The sequence below is a fragment of the Mycetomoellerius zeteki genome, unplaced genomic scaffold (assembly GCF_001594055.1).
Source record: "Mycetomoellerius zeteki isolate Tzet28-1 unplaced genomic scaffold, Tzet1.0 scaffold656, whole genome shotgun sequence".
NCBI lineage: Eukaryota > Metazoa > Arthropoda > Insecta > Hymenoptera > Formicidae > Mycetomoellerius > Mycetomoellerius zeteki.
Genome location: NW_017257671.1, coordinates 127,911 through 154,754, shown reverse-complemented (window position 1 = coordinate 154,754; position 26,844 = coordinate 127,911). Strand labels below are relative to the sequence as shown.

The following is a 26,844-nucleotide window of genomic DNA, read 5'->3' as shown; positions in this document are numbered from 1 at the left end:
ATTATCGTAAATCGTACAATATTATTGCGCATGATATAAAATTATACACATGATAAAAATAATCAATTCGGAGCACTTAAAATAATCGAAAAGACTTCATCTTTACTCCGTAAAGTAATCGAAAAACTTCACTCTCTTGCCAATATTCAAGAAAAGATATTTCGTGTTAAATATACAAAGTAGACTAAAAGAAAGTACTTAATTTGTCGGATAAAGTCTTCGGCGCGCGTCCGCCGGAAATACTTTCTCTTCGCAGAATCCACAACTGTGTGTTTGCATGTGCATGCCTGTGTGTATCTCGTATCTGAGTGCGCCGCACACTTAATCGAGTCTCGATACGCTTATCGTTACGTTTTTTTTTACATTTTTTGTAATTTTCTTTTTCTTCGTTTACTTTAGTAGTCAGTCGACTTTGGGGTCCGTTTAGAAAGAGAGAGGTACATACATGCCCGCATTCAAAGAATGCGTTTCTTGATTTTTTTTCGTTTCTAGTAAATATCGTACACCGCTATATTTACACACCTCACGATACTTTTCACTTTTTCGCTTCTACTCGTCACAATGAAATTTCCGAAAGTGAAGCCGTTCTCTTCTTTTGTTTCACGTACTTCGTACGGTATTACGCCGCTACATTCGGATTACTTTACAAGTACCCTCCGCGATAATGAACTCTCCTCTTCCATGCAACTAAGTCTTATATCATCGAAAAATATCATCAGAGATACCTCTACTATACTACTAATTCTTACTTAGTTTTACCTTCAGCGAACAGGAATACTCATTTCCAGTCAATATCTCATGGAGTATGATTATTGTATATTTATATATATATATATAGCGGTTGTCTGGGGATTTCCCATTTTTTTATCTAACTTAATGTAAACATCGCGCCTGTGAAAGCTTACAAAAAAAATTAAACAGAATCGCGAATCATGTATAAATAGGGGGAACAACGATACAGTGCGTAACACAGCATTACCGTAGCCACTGTTGCAGATATCATATCGATATCGCCTTGATAAATCCGAGCATAATTGCACCGGCATATTTCTATTTCTTTTTTAACTCCTTTTAATCAACATTTTATCGCCAAATAATACTATTTTGTATCTTCAAATATTGCACTACTACATTTGTCTCAAACAAATCATTTTTGATATTGGTCGACGATTATTATTCTCCAATAAAAGTCGTTAAAAATATTTTCTCTCGTAAAAGAAGGAATAAAAAAAATATCTCGTGTATATATACAAGTAATAAAGATTGTTTATAAAAATCACTCCTATGCACAGCTTTACGTACCGGTATAAAAGAGAAACAAAATAGAATGATATACATCGTGTTAATGATATTATCATGTTACGTTATATGCGCAACGGATTATTTCAGTAACACATTGTGAATTGAGAAAAGGCAATTGCCGCGATTTTCGTACGACGCATAAAAATCGCTAACCGATCGCAACGCCTTTACTTTAATTGCATGAAATTTACATTCCTAAAACTTAACCGTTCTACACAATGTCTTCCAAAAATATAGGTAACACATGTAAAACTGTACGCGCATAAATTTTGTCAGCGAATCGATAACATAGACAAAACAGTTTTCAATGTTAAGGCTTGCATCACGAAATACATTTAAATCATAAACGATTTACTATTGGATACGCAACTTGAAGTGATGATTTTTTTCTCGCTCTCGTTTCCTCTTTCACTCTCGCTCTTGTTCTCACTCTCTTTATCTATCTCTTTAAATACTTTTCTAAATACAAATAGCTGAGAATACTATCTACAATCGCCTTCTTTTTCAAGTTTTTCGCTTCATATGTATTTCTTTGTGTGTCGTGTATTGTAAATCGCATATCGAATATGGACGCTTTTTCCAATAGTACAAGCTTTATGATTTAAATTCTCGAGTTTATATACGGGCATTAACTGAAACGTGATCCTAACGCGATCCTAACGACGATCGCGTGAGAAACATATCTACGTCGAGGGACTGTTATTTAGTTTTATTTTTTTCTTGTCTCCCTCTCTCTCTTTCTGCCCCCTTTCCCCTTTCCCTCCCTTTCTCCTTTTCTCTCTGTGTGGTGTATATTACTATGATGGATCTACTTGTGGTGAATATATTGTCGCTCTTTACCATACAGACACATGCGGCAGAAAATAGGCATTCTTTGTTGCGATAATACACTCTACATCGTTATTCAAAAGGAACTTCGATTGAACTTTTTATTATACGCTTTATCCCTTTTGTTACTTCTTTTGCTTTTTTATTTTTCCTCACAAAGGCCAAGGTCGTATGCAATATGTGTACTACTGACCCATGTAGGTTAAAAGCGAGCCGAATTCGAAGTTAAAACGAGAGGAATTTCGTGTCAACTCGCCTAGGGTACTAACTCCATTAGGACAGAATTCGCGACATTAATATTCTTCTTAACCGTGAAAAATACGACAGTAGGCCGTGGCCGTGCGGGAATCCATTCGAAGGCGTCGTCAGGAGTCGTCAAGTTCTCGCTTTGTCCGTCCCGACGCAGCCACGGCTCGCCGTCAATCGCGAACGATCGCACGCGAGATTGTCTGAGGCTACTCTTGCAGAATCGGGAGTGCGCGGAACAACGGTGTCCAGCGCCGCTCCTCTTCTACTTTGTCTATTTTAAATGAAAATTCGTGAGAAAGCGAGTAAACACGTTGGAATAAAAATTGCGCGGGCACTGCAGGTCGGATCTATAGCTGGCTCCGCTTGGCGCTACGCTGCGCGGATGGTGGTGATTCGCCGTAGGTGTCAAGTAGGGTCTGAATAGTTAGGGTTTGCTGTTGTCATTATTTAATGACAACGGGTCGGCGAGTTTCTGCTGTTGTTGTTGCTGCTGCTGCTGCTGTTGTTGTTGCTGTTGTTGCTGTTGCTGCTGGCTGACCTCGCTAACAGCACCGCCGCTCATCAGCTTCGCGTTATTGTTCTCTGTGCTGGGCATTTTCGTATATTCGCGTTTACGCAGCATGTTCTCCGTCTTGACGATCGTGATGTCCGGATTGTTTTCCAGTACTGACGTAGTGGAACACTTCGATACTGTCGTTGGCACCTCAATGTAGCCACCGCCCTCACGCTTAATCGACGTCGTAGTCGCCACATTTGCGTTGATCTTCTGCAGGATGTCGTTCACGGACTCGTTGTTTTCCGTCGTCGACGATTCTGTTGCGTTGTTGTTGCTGCCGCTGTCGATGCTACCGCTGGACGCCACGCTGAGGTCACCAGCCAACGAGATTCTATCCGGACCCTGCAGCGTTGAAAGATAAGTTGCAAGTGTGTGGACGGTGACATTGAGGAATTCGGCGGCCCGGAACAATGTTATCTCCTTCCGCCGCAATTTCGCCAACACCTCTGCTGGGCCCGGTTCAGACCAAAAATCTCTTACTCTGAAAATACATATCATCTCTATATTATTATCCCGGTTATTTTGGTGAAACTCTATCGCTTTCTTTTAATTCGTGCTCGCACTCTATTTTAATTTGGGTTAAAATAATTACGCTATGTCTAATGTTTTCTTTAAATGCAAAGATCGAGCATCAACATTCTTAAATATAATTTTCAAATTTTTGTGTGCATGCGTCCATTACCTGTACGGATGTTTAAGGCAACCATAACTGTCGCGGTATCTGCCGTAGAGAGTGCCGTAAGAGACGCCGAGGATTTCGGCAGCAGTCTTCATCTCTAGCTCTTTGCTCTTGATAGCGTCCATAACGCGGCGCGTGAAGGGTTCCTCCCAGAACTCTTGTCGCCGTCCCGTCGTCAGGTAATCATTCATCTTTATTACGTCCCGGAATTGTTCAGGAATCGACAGATTTGTGGCATTAGAATTTGACGGAGTGCTAGCGGCTGTAATCGATAAACAGTCAATATTTACAAAAACTATTAAAATGAACAAATCGGGAACATTACTTTATAAAAATGTGTTACTGTTACTTTTTCTAAAAAGTTATTTGTTGCTCATTTTAAAAAGTAACGCATTACCGTTACTATTATTAGAAAGTAACAGTTCGTTACTTTTTTGTAACGCTATAGAGCGAGATATTAGATTTTAAAATAACATTATTTAATAATCAATATTAAATCTTAAAACTAGTCTCTATGTGGTAAGATTTTCTTTATACGTATATTAAATTTATCTAATAAATCTTGTATGATTCTTTATATTGATATTTTTATTTTTTAATATATCTTAGGAATTGTCTTTAGGAATTTAGATTGTAATTAAAAAATTTTATTAAAACGCAAATTTTATTAAAAATTTTTATTAAACATTGTTTTTAAATATTAATATTATCATTTAAAGGGCATTCCAATATTCACTGCCAGTATTGCGTACGTGAAAATTTGTAGTTCACGTTACATATATATATACTACTACAGATTTTCGTCGGTATTAGCAGCGACTATCGAAATGCATCCTAAGATATAAAAAGTACAAAATATTTCAATATTTATATATTTTTATTTAAATAAATTTCTATCCAATCAAAAATAATGCGATCCATTGAATAATTATGAAGATATTATAGAGAATTAAAGTAACGCCTGAATTCATTATCGTTGTTATAAAAACGTTATTGTTCCAAACAGAAAAGAGTAACAAAAATAGTATAATAGATAATGTAATGTTGTAACGATGTTACAAATAATGCGTTACTTCCTAACTTTGAAGAATGGAAGTACTGACGTACTTACAACCGGCGTCAAAAAAGAATAGAAGCTTCCAGAGGAAAAAACTTTTCGGGGAAGACAAAAATATCATTGAAAATGATTAACAAAATTCATCAAAAGAATTATCGAAAAAACAGTTTTCCAATCTTTTTTACGCCGAATATATTACAAAAGACATTTAAAACAAGATAGATTAGTAACATTTGTTACGCGCTCAAACAATATATTTTAAGAAAAATCATATTCTTCAATATATATTATATTATGCATTTTTTATTATTTTACATGCAAAATATAAATAGAATGAAAACTCTGAACCGGTAATATAAAAGATGTCAATAATACAAAATAAATGTTTATTTTTCTTTTCGAATCTAAACATTTTCTTCAGTTTGGTTTTATATACCAATATTTTATTTTTCCCTCTTATACAGGACAAGTAATATAATAAAATATGCATCGTTTTTATTTCGTATATAAAAATTACAATGACAATGATAATGTTGATAAAGAAAAATAATTGCAAGACTAGAATACATAGAAACATAAAATATATAGACTTAGAAACAAGCATTAGACATACACTAAGCAAAACTTTCTGAGAGTGGAGAAAGGCTACACATCAAGGTGTAATTGCAGAACGATCATGTATACCTTTCTTTTCTTCAGATGCGTCGTCCTTGGGCATGTAGGACAGCTAGAAAAATCACATAATAGTCAAAATCGTTGAATAGAATATTCGCGCAAGGAATAGTCTAACCTGATGGTTGATGCAAGAGAAAGTAGAGCGACACCTCTTTTAATAGACTCAATTTAATTACGTGTGCGCACTCACGTCACAAGTGAAGAGGAATAGAGGGAATCGTATCTAACGATAATTGGCCTTACCACCGGCAGTGGCGTTTCGTTATTCTCGTTCATCATCATCTCGTCGTCCCAACTCTCATGGTCGCCGCCCTCGCTCATCATTTCCTCCTGAGAAAAGGTTCGACGTGACACATTAGAGTCGTGCGTGGGTACCCCCACGTATATGCGATACCCGCCGCTGCGAGTCTGACAAAATTATTGTATTTTTACATTTACGATAACGAATCGTAAATTGTTCGTCTTAAATATTCCGTGTAAGGCTCGGTATCCGTTGCAGTGCAGATCCACCATTTTCTCCCTCACCTTTTTGTAATCTTTCTTAATTACTTGTTCTGCATTCAACGCCCATATCTCTATATAGAAATATAAATATTGTGAAATTTGAAAATCCGAGAACTTTTAATCGCAATGTATTTGTTAGATTTCCAGTTTTTTCATTTAGAATTAAAAGATTAAAGGGTGTAACTCTGAATAATCAAGACAATAGTGTAAAAAAAAAATTTTTTTTATATTTTAAATATTTAAATACTTTCTTTACACACACACACATGATAGCATGAACTTTTGTTCGAAACAACAGAATAAAAGTTTTTTAATAAGATCCATTAAGATTTGAAGATATTTGAAATACTCGTCACAAAAATATATTATAATTATAGTATTTATAATACAATCATAATACAATTATAATGTGAAATATTTTTATAAAGCAATATCATTCACTTTGACTTTTTGCGAACGGATTTGCGAAATGCTGCTGCAACAATTTAACCGCACTGAAAGAAAAGGTTGGCTGTTGCAAGCAATTTATATGGTAAAATGTGGCATAGCATTTTTAGTTGGCTGCAGCATCCAATTTTTGGTTACAGCAGCCAATTTTTGGTTGCGTTAGCCATCCGCAATGTCAATATACGGTTTCGATAGGCTAACGCAATCAAAAATTGGCTGCTGCAGCCAATTAAAAGTGCGATGCCATATTCAGTCAATCTTTTCTTTCAGTGGCACACCAAGCTTTACACAGACCGATTTAACCTGTGATAATAATAAGAGATACGTACGTTTCCAGTGATGCAAGTGATTTTGGGTGTGAAGACGTCGTGTGCCGATGGTGGATCGTCCAGAGGCGGACGACCTCTGCGTCTTTGTTTGGGGGGTGGTGGCTCCTCGGTTTCACCTTCTCGCAGGACCGTTTCGACACCGGGAGTTCCGGTGCCGGGACTGTGGCCGGTGTTGTTCAGGTCGTTTTGCGTGGAATCGCTGCGCCAGCTCACCTCGGCGAGTCCCTTGATGTGTAAATCCTCGGCGGTTTTCAGCAACGACGACAACCTCGTCTATAAAACGAAACAGACGAATATAATCACTCGTTTTTATAATGTCTCGTTTTTGTGTTTCAGTAATCAACTTTCTTGTACGTAATCATTTTCAAAATTATTATAATTTCTATATTTATGTAGTATTACATGTTAGCATAATTCTTAGTAAGATATTGTTATATATAACATTATTAAAATATTATTTTATAACACATCGGTGAACAGAAATGGAGAAATGCGAGTGAGATTAAAGGTCAGAATCCAGAAAAAGTATAGATGTGTAGATAAATATGATTTACAGAAAAAAATGTAAATGTGTAGATAAATATGATTTGTGTAATTGCGAAATTTGTTAAATCCGTTATATACTTCTTCGAGGAAAATTGAAAATTCAATTGCTTATTTATAAATAAGCAGAGTGCAGAAATATTTACTGAGTTATTTATAAACGAGGCTGCATCACACACACACACATCATGACGTCTAAACTAAATATTTGAATATTAAAATTTTGAGATACTATAGTTAGTGAGCGTATTCTATAAAAACTGATTTTCTCTCTGTAATTATATATTAAATTCGTAAATATACATATGTGTATATGCATATCGCGTGTGAGGTTCTAACGAAATATTTTATCATAGAGGACATCATGCAGAAATAAATTGACAACTCTCTCAATTTATTTATTACGGGACATATTTTTCTACGTCTGAGTCAATCACAAAGTTAAAAATTATTAATTATCCCGTAATTATAAAAACTTAATGCATTTAGACAGGATGTTTTTTAAAGCTTGAAATACTGCGAAAGGGGAAAATATAAAAATGAAAGACAAGCCCATTACTTTCGGGTCGCTGACACGGACCGCTTATTTATTTTCATCAGCATTATTTTCCCTCGCAAATATCCTTCGGATCTCTCCCCTGGAAAAAATACCCCTACGTTGTATTCTCGCGTACGGGAGCGGAGAAACTCGCGCGACGTACCGGACGAAAAAAAAAAAATAGAGATCACAAACGCATATACAGGTATGTATGGAGAGAGGGGGAGAGAGAGAGAGAGAGAGAGAGAGAGAGAGAGAGAGAGAAGGTTCGCGACAACGGGCCCCAATTATTATTTGCTAATTTTCACCAGCGCGGCGGTGATGGTGTACGTTTGCTGTTCGCGGCGCAGCCGAATGCTAAATAATATAGGAACTTTCTACGAACGGCCGCATGCGGCTTTCTATCGGCCACGGCTGGAATTAGAAAAATGTCTATGTGGGTCAGCGTCGACGCCGTCGCGGAATAATGTATTTCAGAAATATCGCGCCGCTTTCGTTTCTTGCTTGCGCGGTAGCAAGGCGGAGAAAGGAGGGGGTCGCGCGTAAGAAAAGGGATCGTGGGAAAAAAGGACGACGTGCCCCGCGTGACGCAAAGCCCGATCTGAAACCGTTTACAGATCTCCCTCCTCCGTGCCGTTTAGCTAACATTCCGTTCGGATCGCGAGGAGAGCTTAAATCACGCCGATCTCCAATCCGGGATCGGGCCCTGACGATTTTCACTCAGCGATTTTTCGCGAGCCCGATCGAGCCCGCGCGACACAAAACGTGCCGGAGAAAGCTCCTGCGCGGCTGCGACTAGCCTCATCACGACTAGAAATCAGGAAGAATTCGCTCTCCTCGGAAGGAGATAGGTATACCATTGAAGATGCGCGAAGAAAGATCGCCAGCTTCGCGAAAGGAACTGTAAAGTATCAGTTTATCGGATACCGAGCAAGCGAGAGATTTTCAACTAAATAAAAATCTATTATATGTAAATGAGATTTTTATAATCGAACAGTTAAGACACATTCAAGAAAGTCGAGGAAGAAATGTATTAAGAAAAAGTTTAAGTTTATAAGAATAGTTTACAAAATATTATAAAGTTGGATATAATGGATATACCGCGGAGACATATCTCAAGAGGATACATGAATCTTAAATGTACTCGCGGAAATTTCAATATTGAGGACGTATTGTCGAATTATTGTAATCTAATGCAAAGCAGACAGGCGAAATGTTTGAGATATCTCGAAAAAATCTCGGGGGAGGATAATTTTCTTAAATGTATTGTATTTCGGGCAATCTCGAAAAATTGAAAACATAATATCGCAAACGAGATGTTGGAACGGTTTGCTCCATTCTCATTAATAAAACCAGGTGCAAGGAACAGTGCAATTGTATAAATATACCTAAATGGACCTTTGCGGATTATTCGCCGGTTTATTATTATATTCTCCAGGCACAGGCTCTTTTTAATCCACGATTAAAAAGTCTCAAGGATTACGAGAAAACAATTAACGAAACGTATGATACAAACTGTGTGGTTACCAACTCTTGTCATTCTATACAAGTATATATAAATAATACGTACGGAAATATAACGTATCACTATTGTATTTTAACGACATATTCGTCAACAATTGATTTTTCTCAGTAAAGATAACGTTTCTAATAATTTTTTTATCCTTATATTAAATATTTTAATAGCCATCGAAAAAAAGGGTTTATCTAAAATTCATTAAAAATCAAATTTTATATTAAATATATGTAGATTTGCTTTGAAATTTTTCATGGAAAAAATCGACTTTAAATTTATCAAAGTGTCGGACATAACTGCGTATGTTCTTATTGATTTCCTGCCTGAATATCACCACGTTCCCTTATTTTTTGTTTTCAGAATAGAAATTTACCCTGACCGAGATCGATATTTCTGACATGTCATATACATGTTACATACGACGGTCTTGTCATAACACATTTCGCAGCGTATTCGAACTTATGTACGATTGTCGTCAGTGCGAATGAGAAACGTTAGTTTTTTGCAAGATAATAGGCACCGTAAAGTTCTCTCGTTAACCATGGCTGTCACAGAGCGCGGCGGCTGTTATCTACGCGAAATTGTTGTTATTGGAAAACTGAGGAAGGCGGGGATTTATTGTCTGAAGAATGGCGGGGTTTTACTGCTTAACTTTATTTCACAGCGACGTAATAAAACGTCCGCCACAAATAGCAACATTAATGAGCACGAAGTGAAAATATATCTAAGATATGACTTAGAGAAAGAGAGAGAGAGATTATCACGGTCGATAATATTTAATTCGTGTTTTATATGCAATGAGCGTTACGTTTCACGCCAGTCTTCTTTGCCAATATCTCTCAGGAATTTCATTGTAATTTTGTACGAGTATATTCGCATGATTTATTTTAGGATATAATTGTTTCAGAATATAATTCAAACTTTATTTCAAGATAAAATCGCTTATAAATCAAATTGTTTATATTTCTGTATAATTTTTATTGCTTTCCAATAAGATTGCAAGACTTTCGCGTCACATTCGCTTATTTCTATTTACAATCTAATTTATCCTACTTTATATCTATTACGGAAAGAACGGTTTTACTGAAACATTTAAAAATTTAGCTAATAGACACAAATCTGGAAATAAATTTTGTTGGACTATCAAAATAATTATGTAGAATGCTCAAGCTGTTAAAATGTCAAAACTTTTTGCTCATCATGCTTGAATTTTCTACATAATTATTTCGATAGTCCAACAAAATTATTTTCAAATCTACATAAACTTTTTATAGATATTTCAATAAAATCTTTCCGTGTACATTCGCACATATTTAACTTATTAATTTAATTTAGAACACTCGAGTTAAAAATATCTCTTTCTTTCGTTCTGTTACCCTAATCAGATCTTTGTTTTCGCGCCCTTTTCTATCTCATCATTAACTCTCTCTCACACTTTTCATATTTCGTCAAGTATGATAATCTACACTGAGCAAAAAATATCTTAATTTCAAAGAAACTTTCATTGATCTAAAGTAATAATTTGTTTGAATACGAACAAAGAAATATTTCTTTGAAATTAAGATTTTTTTTCTTCAGTGTAAGAAATGATATCTCTTCTTGAATTTTCTACGTAGGATAAATTTTTCAAGTGCTCATTAGAATCAATAACGATACAAAAATTAGACGTGAAAGAAAGTCATTTACAGGAAGTTGTAACACTCACGTGATCGATGTTGATTTCTCCCTTGTACATGAACTCGACCAGCACTTTGATGTCCGAGAATTTGACGTCACGCATGATGACGATGGGGTCCTTCTCCTCGTACTGCGATAGGATCGTGTCGAAGTATGTGCTACACGCCGACAGTACAACCTGTGAACATGCGAGTCGGCGCAATTTTTAATCATTTATGCGGCGATTTTATCTACGGGAGCGCGAAAAAGGTCGTGTAAATAACGCGCATAAGTAGAAGAATCGCGATTTAAATTCTACATGCGTTATGAGTAATTGCACGAGTTGTTACATGTCGGACATATCGATAACGCGCGAGTTAATTGCGACGAAGTTAAATCTAAACCTGACGAAGATAAGCCTCGCACGGAACGTCGGGAAAAGATACTGTATCATGTGTACCTTCCTTTTTTTCTACAACGTTCTACGAAACCATACACAAATACTCCACTCAAAATGCAGGCACATGGAAAGAACGATTTTGTTGAAGTATCTAAAAATTTGACTAGATACAGATTAGAAAATAATTTTGTTGGGCTATCAAAATAATTAATATAGGAATCTATATGATGTGGTTGTAAAAAGTTTTGATATTCTAACAATTAACCAGTTTCAGCGTTCTACGTAATTATTTTGATGGTCCAACAAAATTATTATTAGATCTATATCTAGCTAAATTTTTAGATATTTCAGTAAAATCGTCCTTTCCGGTTAATGAAAAACGCATTTACTTTCCAATCTACGTTCTACAATATTATTATGCCATTTTTATTTACCGAGGTCAAACTGATTCCGCCGTAGTTACTTTATCCAAATTTAATCATAGTGGTCGACGATTGATTGTAGCGTGCTGCACAATGTAAAACTATAAACAATATTTCGTAGGACTTTGAATTACCGTGCTGGCGCAAACATTGTCACGCGTACAGCATTGCGTCGAATTTCACGAAAGTGACTTTGTTACCACAGCACGCATAAATGTTGCGATATCGTTTATTAATCAGAAAAGTCGTTGTATAAGCTTTAGTTTCAATGTTCCCTGATTAATTTGCATTAATTGACACTGGACGTGACACCAGGAATTGGAATCACGGGCAATTTGTCGAATTTATAATTAGCACGGAGAAACATGCAACACTATCTGTTTTTTTCCTTTTTTTCTGCAGCTCGCGGTAAACGTCACTTTAGTTTCACGTTACGTAACACGATCCAATTTATTCGCTTCGGCAAGTAAGGACACGCGCGCGCAAGCCGAGGCTCGCACAACGGCGGTGGCGGCGACGGCCGCGACGACGCGTCGATCATTATTAATTACCGGCGAAATGGAATTGTCCGGGAAGTTGTATTGACGCGCGTAACGAGCGTACTAACGTAATGTATGGATCGAGCGCGCGTCACCCGATAAAATATGAATTCCTGTCTGCACATTCAGGGGATTTTTGCAAGACCGTCCCCCGGCCTTCTTTCGACGTAAATATCTGGCATGAAAGTCAATGAGGTCCCTCATACTCCTTTAAGAATTCTTTCTTCGCGACGTGGCATATCGTTTATAAACCCTTCCTCCCCGCCTTTAATGAAAATTTATACAAAGTGGTAGTACGTCTTTGTGATCGATGGATTTGTAATACTTCGATTCTAGAACGGCGCGTCATGACGTTAATTTTCCAAGTATTTATAATTTCCGTAATTTTTTTTTTCAGATCGCTGGATCGATTATCTCTCGATAGAATATTGTACTTTTTACCGAGACCGTTTTACAGATTCAAGTCTTCTACGAATGATTGTGTAGAGACTTTTCCTTATTTATATCGATCGATTTTTTTATGTTATGTACGCATACGTTCCAGATAATCATTGGATCTTACTTGATCGTATGTTGTTATTGTCGTCGTCGCAACCTTCGATTAATTGTACCGCTTTTGTATGCTAATTGGCCGACGTCGCATATTGCCGTGTGTAACACGGAACGGGAATAGGTAAATTGGTACGAGATCCTGCGCGCAAACGAATGACGTGGGAATTTCCGGACAGTTGCGCGAGTTTCTTTCGCGACGTCCCGCTAATAGCACACCACCGTCGTTAGAGAGGAAAAATATAACGGCACAAGAGTTTTTTAAGCCGAGGCGAAATTCCCAACTACGCCAATTTTGAAGAACATGTACGTAATCATTATCATAGTCGGGTATCATATTCTCTATAAATTTCCTTTTAACTTGAGGAAAAATTCTCCCTTCATCTTTTTCAATTTCTTAATGTTCTTTTTTTCCAACTTGATAACGATCTCGATATAACAATAGATACATTAACGATTCCATTTGATCTTTTTTCTACAGACAACGGTTTTTCTCTATTACAACGTCTTCAACTCGTATTAGCACATGAATTTTTTTCCACGTCTCGGTCATATTTTACCCTTTTATTTTCTCCCGTCGTCCTCCCCCGTGTACTCTTCGTTAATCCATCGAACCTTAATTTCTCACTAATTTTTCATTCTTTATCGTCGCAGGCGAGGGGGAAGGCCATGGAGGGACCACGAACGACTAGTATTTGACTCGACCCCACCCAGTCAATAGCCTGAATATTTAATGTTAGAAGTCCGTATTGATTTTCGCAATTTTTACGTCTCCGCAAATAAGGCCGTAAAGACCATTTCGCGGGTGGACGGGGGGCGGCGCGGGGGAGGGCGGGGGAGAGAAAGAGAGACGCATAGACGCGTTACTTTTCAGTGCCAGCTATATAACGCTTTTTATTATGCCGAGGCGCTTTTATGGGGAAATACTGCGATGAAAAAAGAGGAAGACGTCGAGACGAGCGGGGGCGGGAGGAAAGGGCAGAAGAAGAAAGAAATTGCACTGCCCGGGTTTCATATCGAGTCATTACGATCCTCGGGCACTTTCACCCCCTCCCCCCTCTCTTTCCTCGTCACCGGCTTCCTCCCTCCCATCCGCCCATCTACCCCTCCCGCCGTCCGCGACGTCTTCTGACATTAAACTTTTTATCGTGCATAACGGCGCTTCGTCTTTCGTCAAGAGTAAAAAAAAAGAAATATAAATGGAAGAAACCGGCGGAGAGAACGATTTCTCCCCTGCCTGCGCGGAAAAGGAGTGCTTCGTCAAATTTGTCGATCTCCCTCGTCGCGTCGGTCTCTTCCCCTAGTCGCCCTCTTGTCCTCGTTGCTTCTTTCTTGTTTTTCTTTTTTTTTTTACAGAGAACGCGGAAGCATGACAGGAGCGCGATCGATCCCAAGACGCTTTACGGCGAAACGCGGCAGCGAAACGCGGAATACCGACGGAAATTTACATTCGTAATGGCGTGCAATAAATATTTATTCGACCGGACATTATTCCAGTTATTTATATGAATCGATATAAAAGCGTATCGCGAGAGGATGGACGGGGGCGGGCGGGGTAGTAATGACGAGTATTGCCCGCGGCGCAAACGTCGATGCGAGGTGAATCGGTATTTACGAAAAATCACGCTGATACTCTGAAATTTTAATCTTTACGATTTTTACAATTAAGCGACTTTTGCATAAAAACAACATTTTTACCATTTTATATCGGAAATCTTGATATAAAAAAATTGCTGTAACTATTTTGTGTCGACGAAAAGAATATTTCTGTACTATCTATATTTTATACTTTGGATTACGTTATCTGTCTCAGACATCGAATAAGTAATGTTCCATTATTTTGCATATTCCGGAAAATCGACTTTATAACGCGTGGAGTAAAGTCAAGCGGAATTATTTATCGTAGAGCGGGTTTTTCGGAATTTCCATCTTTTCCGAAGATTATGCCAATCGTCACGAATCAGCAAGTGCGAGTTTCAGAAAACTCGGAAAGTTCTCGAAAGCGCTTGCACAAGATAAGCGAAACACGATGTGTTATCGCATCGGGAAATTCCGCGCGTCGAGCGAAGAATGAAGGCATTGATATCAAAATCTGGAAATATCGATTAATATCGATGCTCCAAGAAAAATAACAATCTCGGAATGTAAAAGAGTATATTACAAATATGTCATTCTCTGCTGCAAAATTTTTGATTATGAAATGTGAAGTGACTGCCATGAAACGATATACTAGAAAAAAAAATGCAATAATATTTAATAAAAAAAAAAACTATGCAAGAGCGCGACTAAAACAGATATGTAAACTCAATATATAAACTCTGTGGACTTGCAGTGAAAAACTTATTTTTCTCTGATAGTAAAATAGTAGAAAAAATTTAGCATACTATTTTCTAAGTATTAATTCTCATAAATCAAGATCTATGATATCGTTGTGATTACTGATTGTAATTACTTGTCGGTATTCAATATCAACATCAACACTCCGTGCTAAAAGCCGCGCTCTCGAGCGTCCAGAAAAGCCATAATTCATAACGTCTATAACGATCCCAGGGACATTTCACTTGCGCGGCGAAGTTCGTTATAAAAACGAGATTACTGGCCCCCGCTTGCAGTTACGTAATTCGATCGATAGTTTAGGCGTTTCCCGTTTCTAGCGAATGAACGACACTGCCAGTGGAAGGAAGAAAAAAGAAAAGAGCGAGAGAAGAGAGAGAAAAGCAAAGAATAAAGAAAGGTAGGATAGAAGAAAAAGAGCTATTCTTTTTATGTCTGATATGCGGGTGGGATCGAGAGACAAGAAACTTAACGAACCTGCTTTTTTTAAGGCGCCAAGATCCTTCCTTCGTCTCGAAGCTTCGTAAAAATCGTTTTCGTGAGCGATTGTCTAACCTCGTGTCACTTTATATACAGCATGTTCTTATTGTTTTCTTCAAGTACAGATTGTCCGCGCGAGTTTGCAATTGATTCTTTCTTCGTGAAAATGTCAAAATAATAGCAAGAAATAGAATAATTATATATCGAATTATAATTTATAATCCGATATAATCGAGTAAAAATAAGACACTTTTCGAAAATTAAGTTTCAAAGAGATGAGAAAAAAATAATAAAATCTTAAATTTAATTCTGAATATTACTTTAAATTTTATTTTGACTTTATTTTATTCTTATTTATAAAGATAATAAATATTGACAGTCAGAAGATAAGAAAGAATTCAACTAAGAAACAATTCAACTTTTAATATAAATAATTAAATTACAATTAAAAAAATAATATAAGTAGGACCTTTCTAACTAAAATATTAAGTCTTGCATTGTATTATTATAGAAAAATAATTTCATCTTGCATTGTATTATTATAGAAACGGAAAAGTTCAACTATATCACCATCGAACAGAAATAAGAGGACCTTAAGATTCGAATACCGAACGAGAATGGTTGGTATTGTCTAACGACGACGATAGATCCGCGATAGGAATTCAGATAAAGAAGCAGAGAGAAAGATCTCGTAAATTATATACACTCGTAAATCGATTCGGAGTAGAAAAACGATAGGTATTACGTAATTCTATTAATATAATATATATGATTTCCATTAAAGAAAAACCGGCCGGTATCTTTCTCGTGAAAAGTTCATCGTACTACGCGTCACTATACATGACGAAAGGCGAAACTAAAATGAACGGAAACCGGCAAATAGAGTCGCTCGACTTTTCAGCGAGATCCACGTCTGGATAAGAAGTGACACTTTTCAAGGATTCGCATATTTGTCACTGGGAAAAATTTACGTGACGAAAACAGGTACTGATAAAAATCTGATAAAAAGAAAAGGTCTTTAATGAATGTCTTTGTGTTAACAATGTAACTTCAAAAAAAAAGATAAAAAATAACAGACCGGTGACTACAAGAGCGACCGAGTCGTCGGCAGGTTCCAACCTTCATCCCATGTATGCTTCGGTTTTATAAGAGGATGATGAGAATTGTGAAGAATAAATGGAGAATTGCGAAATGAATTCGTTTCGGGAATTCTCATATTTCAAATAAAAAAATAAAAATGATGGGAGAAGCTTTTTTAGTCGAATGAGGAATTCTAGAATTTGTGTGTGCGTGTCTGCAATTTTGGTTTCCAAATTTATCCTTATAATTCCGCGAGAGAAGGAAGGAAAGACGGAAAGCGACCGTCGCGATGGTACTTCCGCATGCACAAAATTGCCGGATCGATACGCGGTAAATCGTTTTAAGGAATTTCGGCCCCAAAGTCGCGAAATCGCGTTTGCGGAAGGCTGTTAGACGGCATCTCGAACTTCAATTTCCCGGAATTATATAATAACATTTATACGCGATATATTTTTATCCTGGGGTTTCGAGATGCGAGAAACGAGTTCTCGTGCACCGAGGGTTGGATTCCGGTCTTGGCAAACATAACAGTTGCTACAACTCCCCGGTTCTTCGATTTAAAAATTCGCGGCAGCGTGCATCGTGTAACGTAATAGTTGTAGATGTGGTTGACACTCAAGGATTTCTAAGGAGACTCGAAGGTCATGGCCGTGAAAGTCATGGTGGAAAGTAGGGATCAATATTTTTGAATGTTTATTGTTACTTTAGGAAGCAAATGAATAATAAAGAAATGAAAAAAAGGAAAGGAAGACAGAATGAAGACAGGGAAGAAACCGGAAATGTAGAAAGAAAAGAATACACAATATTTTATATATATATACATATATATATTTATATATACTTGAATAGAACGCTGCACATGTGCGTATGTATTACATTTGTTTATATTGTGTATTCTCTCTCTGCGGAAAATACATTTCAAGTGTATTTTCATATTTTTACAATTTAACTTTCATATCTTATCGATTTCATCATTAGTTTTCGATTACACAGGTCTGCAAAATTTGATTTTTTGTGCTGTTTGGAAGAGTAATTTCCTACAATTTTTGATACACTGAATCTGTAAGTGAAACTGTTCTATCATGTCAAGCTTTTGAAAAAAATGAGGTTAAAACGCTCGAAAAACGTGTTTTTGAAAACTTATATCTGACGAACCCGATATGTAAGAGAAAAAGGGCAAATTATATATATATATATATATATATATATAATGATTGGATATTGTATTTTAATATAAAAATATCGAATCTTTTACAGCGAGCGCTGAACCTTTGGCGCGCTTTGTTTTTAGGGATGGATCCGCGGGTGTAGTCGCACAGTGTCAAGTAAAACGATTGCCCCACATAGTTCCAGCGTGAAATACCACTACAGATAGTAAAAATTTCAATAGAATTTAATGCATGGGACTGAAGATGCTCTTTTGTAATAAAAATGTTTTTTTTCATTCGTTTAAACAATTTTTGAAACACGATAATTTTCCAAAAAACTGACTTCGTAATTCTATTGTACGAAAAAATTATGTAGTTGCATGTATTGTAAAATTTTTTATGAAATATAAAATTCAATACTTGCTGTAAAAGATTCGATATTTTTATATTAAAGTACAATGTTCAAAATTAAAATTTGAGCTCTTTTGAAATGAGTCGCACATCGAGTTCATCAGCTATAAATTTTTAAAAATAGCCAAAATCATATTTTTCAGGTGTTCCAATCTTATTTTTTTCAAAAACTTGACGTGATAGAACATTTTCACTTACAAATTCGGATTTAGTACATCAAAAACTATGGGAAATTACTATTTTTTTCAGTTCAAACAGCAAAAGCCGACTTGTGTTATCAATATACTTCTTAATCTTAACATAATTGAGGTATTATTGTTGAAATAATTGCGATAATTGCAAAAAAAACGCATAACTTTTAATGATAATACATTCAATAATATATAACAAAAAAGTATATATATAGTATTTGTATAAAACATAAAGATTTAAAGATAAAAATAAAAAAATATATATAATATATATTCGATGATATATAAAATAACATATAAGATAAAAATAAAATTAAGTAATATTAGAGCAGAAATAAGATTGTATCTAAAATCAAGTGTCGTTCTACAAGTCATACAGCTTTTTATTAAGTTTATTAAGTTTGCTTTAAGAATTTATCAGTAATCGCTGTACTTTCAATTAAGAAGGTTGCATGCATTCACATCAAGCCGTCAGCGCTATCAGCGTGACAATCTCCGATCGCGTTCTTACAAGGGAACGGACGGAACTGATCCTCACCGATTTTGATGAACTTTGGATATATTGTAGAGCATAAAAAAGTATTAGACTTATATTCTTTTTCGTGCTTATTTCGAGGTTTAGAGGATAGAACACCCTCTAAACTTCGTGATAAGCACGAAAAAAAATATGGATAATATTTTTTAATGCTCTACACATATCCAAAGCCTATCAAAATCGGCGAGGGTCAGTTCCGACCATTCCCTTGTTAAACCGCTTTAATCTCATGGGATAAATCTCTTTCGTCTTGCGCGCGATGGCGTAAGAAAGTCTTATCTACCGCGCGTAAGTCACGCGCGGATTTTCTAATAATGCACGCGGATCTCGCTGTTTTGCCGCGCGTCACGCCCGACGAGTTTAACGAGCAAGAAATCGCGCCGCCAAGTCTTGCGCTGGGTATGCGTTTTGGAGCGAACGAACTCTGAAGTATGCGTAAATACCGATGCATCGGACATCCGGTGCATATACGTTCACGCACTTCCCGTCTGCATGCAGAAAATTGTTCTTCAACATTTTCCGAAATTTCTGTCTGTCGTCTCTCCACGAAAATGTTTAAGTGGAGTTTCAAAATATCACGGTGAACTTATAAATAGTCGCACAGACAACCTAAAATCATTGATTTTAATTTTAACGAATTCGTCGATGAGTTTGCAGTTGATCTTTTTTTTTGTTCTCGAGGTTCATTATTTATTAATTTATAATTGCCCTGGTAATTGAAGCTGCGACATTAAAATTACAAAACTCTGCGGAACCGGATTACAAAATTATGTAACCGCAAGAAATTTTTATAATCCTTTATACTTTACATTTACATTTTGCATGTGTTTTAAAATAACCTACTTCCTGTACACAGCACGCTATTCTATCTTTCATCTCCTTTTAATTTCTATACACATTTATAACTTTGTACTGTATTTTTTTTATTGCATGAGAGAAGCAGAACTCATTCTATTCTCTAATTACATGCAGTAGAGTTAGTGCAATTTTGTTTATATTTTATTGCGTACTACTTCCAGGTAAAAATGTATAGTAGAAATAACATTTTGCATTCCTTAAACTTTAAAATCCAGCCAATTTAATTAAATTTACACATCCAAGAGATATTTTCGACTTCACGATAGATTTGGGAGAGCGTGAAATTTATTTTTATATCGCTTGCATGCAGTGTCTCTTGGTTTATTCAAAATTTCGATTGTATATTTTTCTTTTTTGAAACTTGCAACGTTCTACTTTCGGTTTATGATTTTCGCGGTGTACCTTTTTTCGCGTACTAATGGACCAACTCCATTTTCGCATCGGTGGCATCGCGGCGAAACAAAACGTCGCGAACTGGACGCACACGTGTCGCGTAATATAAATGAACGTTGATACGAGGAGCGAGGCTGGCACAAGTGGGACATGTACGCGAAACGGACATTGGTCTAATGTAAAATATTAAGCCCCGATAAATATTAGCGTGTGCATACGAGTAAAACAAATTAATCTCTTACGCTGCACATTGTCAGCATATAGCGTATAGAGTAAGGGAGAGACAAAGGTGTGTTCGCGTTTATACATGGATATGGGGTGAACCGTGTGATTCACGTGGTAGACCTTAAAAGGTAGGATGAGAGGGAGAGATATACTTCATCAGTGGGTAGAGTAAAATAGTCGAATTATAGAGACACGGAGATAAAGAAGTGGAATGAATGTCGTGAATGAGGAGTGAGTCAGCGAGTGAGTGAGAAATGACAAATATGTGTGTGTGTGTGTGTGTGTGTGTGAGTGTGTGTGTGTGTGTGTGTATTTGTGTGTGTGTGTGTGTGTGTGTGTGGGTAAATGTGTTAAGAGAGAAGGGAAAAAGGGTGGAAAGAGAGAGAGATCGCGGGGAAAAGTACTCATGCCTGTACGAAAATATCGATTATACTTTTTTACGAGTTCACTCGCTCCGACGAGTGTTAATTTCGCGAAACGATCTCTCCTTCGCCACGCGTCGCTCGTAAAATCCTATTAGCGCACGTGTGGGAGCTTCTCGGCACCGCTTGTTCGGTTTCAGATGAAAATTCAGACCGCAGAATCTCATTATTGCCCATCTTGCTCATGTCTCTCTTCGAAAACATCCTAATCCCTCATAACGTCTAGAAAAGAATTCTTGCAAATTGCTCCAAGGAGTTACATAAGAAAATTTATTCTTCGATTCATGTCAAACGGACTTTATTTTGATAGAATTGTAATTTAAGGCTTAGTTATCGTAAGAAGCTGCAAAAAGGATGTTTCACCGAGAAAACTGGTTTCGATTCCGCAAAGAACGTCCTTAATTCGCGGTTTTGATACGTCAGATGATACCTGCATTTCGCAGGTCGATTCCCAAGCAACCGGCTTCAAATTCGAGACCGCATTGCGAGAGCGGGAACGTCAAATCGTATTATTACTTGTGCAATTAGAGAGAGGCCTGTCGCGTTTTTAGAACGCAGGATGTCCGGGTTTAACGACCTTAGCACCTGGCAGCCCCTCTGTGCGCCGGCACATAATTACCCGCAACGCACCGGGGTAATACCCGGTGTGCATCTTGAGAACGAGACGTGGATATCGTTACGGTCGAGAACGCGTGGAATCCCACTGTCGTTTTTTCTTGTTCTCTTTTCACGCCGTGTGGCTTAGTCGATAGCGTACACCTAACTAACATTAACACACATATTTTGGTTAATATTGGCACAATCCCTTTCCGCCTCGAATGCCCGAAATATCGCTTGTCATCAGGTTCGAACTCCGCCCTGTACGTCGAAACACGATCATCATTTTAGGTACACCTACCTTTCTGACGTCAATCGACTAGCTGGATGAATAAAAAAAGCTTATGCTTTGTGGGGCTCTCACTTTGAAGATATTAATACATTTATATGCTTCAAACGTATGTCATTATACAAAAGATATTTTTACATTTCTGCACTGCTTAAAATTTCTTCTTAAATAATACGAATATAATTTTAGCAATATAGGTATATAACGTATGTTAATTTTATAATTTAAGTAGAAAAGTGCTTGAAACGCCTTGTATAACGGAAAATATCTCATACGCATAATTTATATTTTATGTTATGGTATATATTATTAAGTGTTGTATAATTTTATGGTATCTGTAAGAGTACGGTTCTTTGATAGCGATGTGGATAAATATACGTCTTTTTAAAACGTAAAATTATTTTAATTTAGACTTAATATAACTTCATGTATGGATGTATATCTCCGTTTTGATAAAATATGAGTTGTTGGTTTTTCGCGGATGGTAATCAATTCAATCTAGGATATTTCGAGCTCTTTGACATCGCGACGTAATATTTATAAGCCGGAATTAATTTCCGTGTCTGTCGCGATGGTATGATCAGGTCGAAAACTGTTCCCACAATGCTATCATAATAAATTAGTTCTTTCTCGCAACCGTTTGTTTCGCGCTTCAATTGCGTATCAAAAGGAGAGCAATTAAATTGTAATAAACCTGCGGTTAGCAGTAGGCAAATAAAAGTTTACGCTGTGGAAATTACATATCGTACATTTTCGCATTATTCAAAATTAAACAGCGCGTATTTATACGAAGAACGGTTATAAAGTTCTCTAATTTTCACGCTTTAAAGCGAAAAATAATCGCGTTATTCCAAATAAATATATTTAGTAGTAACGATAAAATCTTATTCCATCTCTTTTCTTCCTGCAACTGCACGCTTAAAAAAAGGATTCCTCATTATACGCAGAAATAACCGGTTCCACTTATAGCTACTTCTAATGGAAAAGAAACTGGAAAAACATGTCTAGTTAAACGGTTACTTTTAATAGAAAATGGACTCGCAATCGTCGTGAAATCTACAAAAGCAGAGCTTAAAAATAGGTCGATTTAAAAAGAAAATTCATGCAATTTTAGGACACTCAATGCTAATCGCGAGTCCAATAATTATTCATACAGATTCTGATTCGCTTAATTATCTATGGTGCGCGTTTAAAGACAAATTCGTTAAACAGAAAAGCTCATTTGTGTCTGTTCTCTCGCTCGCTCGCTCTCTCTCTCTCTCTCTCTCTCTCTCTCTCTCTCTCTCTCTCTCTCTCTCTCTCTCTCTTAGATATCTAATAATTTAATCAGTTCTAGTTTTGGACGTTTGCACTACAAAGAGATTCCCAGAAAATCGCGCTAACAACCGCGAATGGAAAACGAATGATTAACGAGACACGATCATCAGAAAAAAGCGATATGTTGCATAGTTCAAATGATAATTGATATTTTTACGCGAGAATCTCGAGAGCTTAGAAAGGAAAGTGATTGAGCGATATCCTCTTTTGATGGCACTGCAATTGTAATAGTGATAATTAATAATGATGCGATAAAATGTGTGCATCGTTTTTTGATCGAATGGTTATTTTAGAGAACTGTCTATAGAGAAGGTAATTTTTTTATTAAAATGTGACGTTCACATAAGTCTTTGACATGTAATAGGATCTTTTATTGGCTAAGTATTATTGTGATAATTAAAAATTAATATAATTTCATAGAAGGAAAATTAAATTTAATCAGCTAGATAATTATATTTAATTATGTATATTTTATGTATATATTTAAATTAATAATAAGAGTTAATTATTGTTCAATGCGCCGTAATTCTACATAGCGACAAAGAGATATTACGATGATACTTTATTTTACATCACATTATACTTAACAACCAATAATTTAATTTAAAGGAAAAATTACTTTCCACGTGTGTAACAAATGCAGTTATTCTTATCATGTTCGAATGTTCTTTACATGAGCGATTAACGGGACAAATTGTTTAAATTGCGCAATGAGTTGTAGTAAAGCGTAAGAATATGTTATTGTACTTTTATCAAATATAAGTTGTACTTTTATCAAATATAATATTGTCGGTCAAATATCTAATAAATAAAAGCAGAACGAATTTTCCAATCAGAATAACCGAGCGACAGAAGATTTATTTATTCTTTCGTGCTGAGAAGGGACTCTAAATCCCGAGGTCGGGAAGAGCAAAATTAATTATTCTCACTGAATGTATCTCATTCCGTGTTTCACGTACATCATTGCAGATACTTGCAGTAGCGGTATCAGCGCGAGGGAATCAAGAGAAGACACGCGAGAGAGTCATTGCGAGCGAATATAGGATTTTCTTGTTCCCGTGCGCCCCTTTCCTCTTTTTCACATTCAGAATGTCGTTTTAAAGCATCTCAAAAGTTCCATCTCTTTCTCTATCCTCTCCCCTCTTTCTCTTTTTCTCTACTGCCAGGCAATCATGCGGGATAGAAATTTCCCGAGAGCTCGGTCCGGCGGGAATACAGACAAGTACAGGGCGATAACCATCGGTGTGCAAAGTATATATCTATCTTGTTCTCACCGAAAGATACATGGGAGTTTTTGCCGCGGGTTTTGTAATCGTATCGAGAGGAGTCGACGCGCGAACGGACGAATCTTCTCCTTTCGAAAGTTCTGGATCGTTCGATATTACGAAAGTTTCACGGCGAACCTTTTTTCGTGCCACTCGAAATAAGGCGAGCGTCTACGATAACGGCCATAGTTTCACCGTGTATATCGTGTTCTTCTAAAATGCGAGTCTTTTTCCTCGAATGATCTACAGCTATGTCGGGTTTATTCGTCTCACCGCGTACTTGTTAACAAGTAAAAACCGGTCGCACATCGATAATGGATGCACTAAATCTTTATTCCTCCGCTCATATAGCTTGAGCCGCGAGTAACAAGAAATAACTGAACAAGATTGGTAATAATTAATCTCAAAACAAGATCGGTAATAAACAGGAATATATGTGAGTAATAAATAATAATATACAGTAACATTTTTGTAATTGACATATAAAAATAAATTGATATATATATATATAATAATATAATAAATAATAATATTTATATAAATTATATAATTGTTTTTTTTTTTGTAAATGTATTATATATTTATACATATAATACAAAAGTAATAGTTTTATATGCAAAGTATTTGATTTGATCTGTCCTCATCAATATCATGAAAATTATCAAAGATGGATGAAAAATTAAAAATGATTCTTTAATGAGATTACTTTGAGATAATTTTTAGCGCGACAAAACTGTACTATTCTATACTGTATTTTGAGGGCGAAAAGGGGAGTTAAATTCTTTTAATAAATTCTCCTCACAAAAATAAGATCAATCGATATAGGGCTTGTCTATCTTGAATAGTTTCGGGAACAGAGTAAATCGAACATCCTATGTATATACATATATGACACTGAGACTGACTGAATTTCTTCTCTTCTTAAATTACAACTAAAATTGATCCAAAAGTAAAACTATTAGTCAATTAAAACTGTCGATGCGCAACAGACGGTTCTCTGAATTCTCAGTTAGATGGTTCAATGGAATTCTCTTTCTATACCGCTACATAATTATTTACCAGGAAAGAGTAAAGTAATCGTCGACCAAAGTTAGTTAAATGAGGTTATCGACCTAAATAGTTCACAAGTCTTAGAGATAGAGGGGAAAGGATCTCAAAAAAGCCACGTCATCGAGAGTCGAGCTTTTCCTGTGGCCATCCCTTTCTTTTCATGGAATGTGTCTCGCACGCACAACCAAGCCGGGTGCAGGTGGTGCTAGACGAGGAAACAGCTGTCCACAAAGCCTCCCGCCCATTCGTTCGCGTTTCCCTTTCCCTTTCCCTTTCCCTTTCCTTTTCCCTTTCCCTTCGACGCTTGCCACGCTGAACTTCTGTCGCCTCGACGCGAGTCCCTTTCATTTTCGTCGCTGTCGTCATCGCCTGGCATCTCGAAGATAACTACGCGATATACTTTAGCATCCCCGTACTTCAACTGTCACGTATTCATATCGAGTTAGTTTCGACTCAAGTGATTTTTTTCTTTCATATATATTCTGTTTTATATAAGAGTAATTTATGTCTCTTTGAATAACGCCTCTTGTGATTCGCAATCTTCGCAATTTTCGCATATTCAAAAATGTTGCGTAAAAATACTTTCATACTTTTCTTCTTATATGTCTACCAATTCAAAGGAAAATGTGGAAGAGAGTATTTTATTCTCAGTGTTTTATTCTCAATTTTATTCCTGAGTTACGAATTCGCTGCAAAAAGGTATTTAAATTTTAGGTAGTTTTAGATAGCTAAAAATATATTTAGTTAAAATATTTATGATATATACCTAAGTATTTCATATTCCTCTAAATATTAAAACCTGCGGCACACGATGTTTGTTTTCTTGTTGAATTGCATGCGTTTTAGTAAATTACTGGAATTGCACTACGGAGAACGCAGAAATTCTAGTAATGTACCGAAATACAAGCAGTCCAGTAGAAAAACAAGCATCGTGTGCCACAGACTTAATACTTCAATTAAAAAGTTATCGCAATGACTGGCATAGCCGGCACGGCATCGTCGAAGGCGCAGCGGGAGCCGGCCGGTCAGACGGTCAGCTTTTGCCGGCAGTGGGAACAGGGAACCAGACGCAAATGAACGTTGGGAGTTAAGCGAGCTGTCGCGACACGCGCCTACGGGGGAAAGAAATGAAAAAGCCCGCGCGTTGTACCGCCGGCGGCATCGACGGCGACGGCGGCGGCCGGCGTCGGCAGCATTCTAAATTTAGGAGGAAGTATTGATTTTACAATTTGGACCCCTCCCAAAGTAAAAAATAAACCAAGCCGAACGTACTCTACTTTGATAGAGTGCCTCTCCTCTGCGCGGCTCGTTTCGACGCACAGGCCGTCGGAAAGAGAGAGAAAAAGAGAGAGACGTGAAGAACGAAACAGAGCATGAGGAGACGGAGGAGAAGGTGGTAGTGGTGGTGGAGGAGGAGGAGGAGGAGGATGAGGATGAGGATGAGGAAGAGGAGGAGGCGG

General features: G+C 36.8%; 1 protein-coding gene across 7 annotated transcripts in view; it reads right to left on the bottom strand.

The window, feature by feature from the left end:
* Positions 1 to 842: 842 nt before the first annotated feature.
* LOC108728893 (uncharacterized) overlaps positions 843 to 26,844 on the bottom strand; it is a 146,413-nt gene continuing 120,411 nt past the window's right edge. For all 7 annotated transcript variants that reach the window (XM_018457702.1, XM_018457701.1, XM_018457703.1 and 4 more), the window contains 6 exons: positions 10,929 to 11,078; positions 6,627 to 6,899; positions 5,590 to 5,676; positions 5,356 to 5,398; positions 3,618 to 3,876; positions 843 to 3,416 (listed from right to left, as the gene is read on the bottom strand). In XM_018457702.1, coding sequence (XP_018313204.1) covers positions 2,804 to 3,416; positions 3,618 to 3,876; positions 5,356 to 5,398; positions 5,590 to 5,676; positions 6,627 to 6,899; positions 10,929 to 11,078 — 1,425 coding nt within the window. In that variant the 3' untranslated portion in view covers positions 843 to 2,803. The remainder of the gene's footprint in view (positions 3,417 to 3,617; positions 3,877 to 5,355; positions 5,399 to 5,589; positions 5,677 to 6,626; positions 6,900 to 10,928; positions 11,079 to 26,844) is intronic.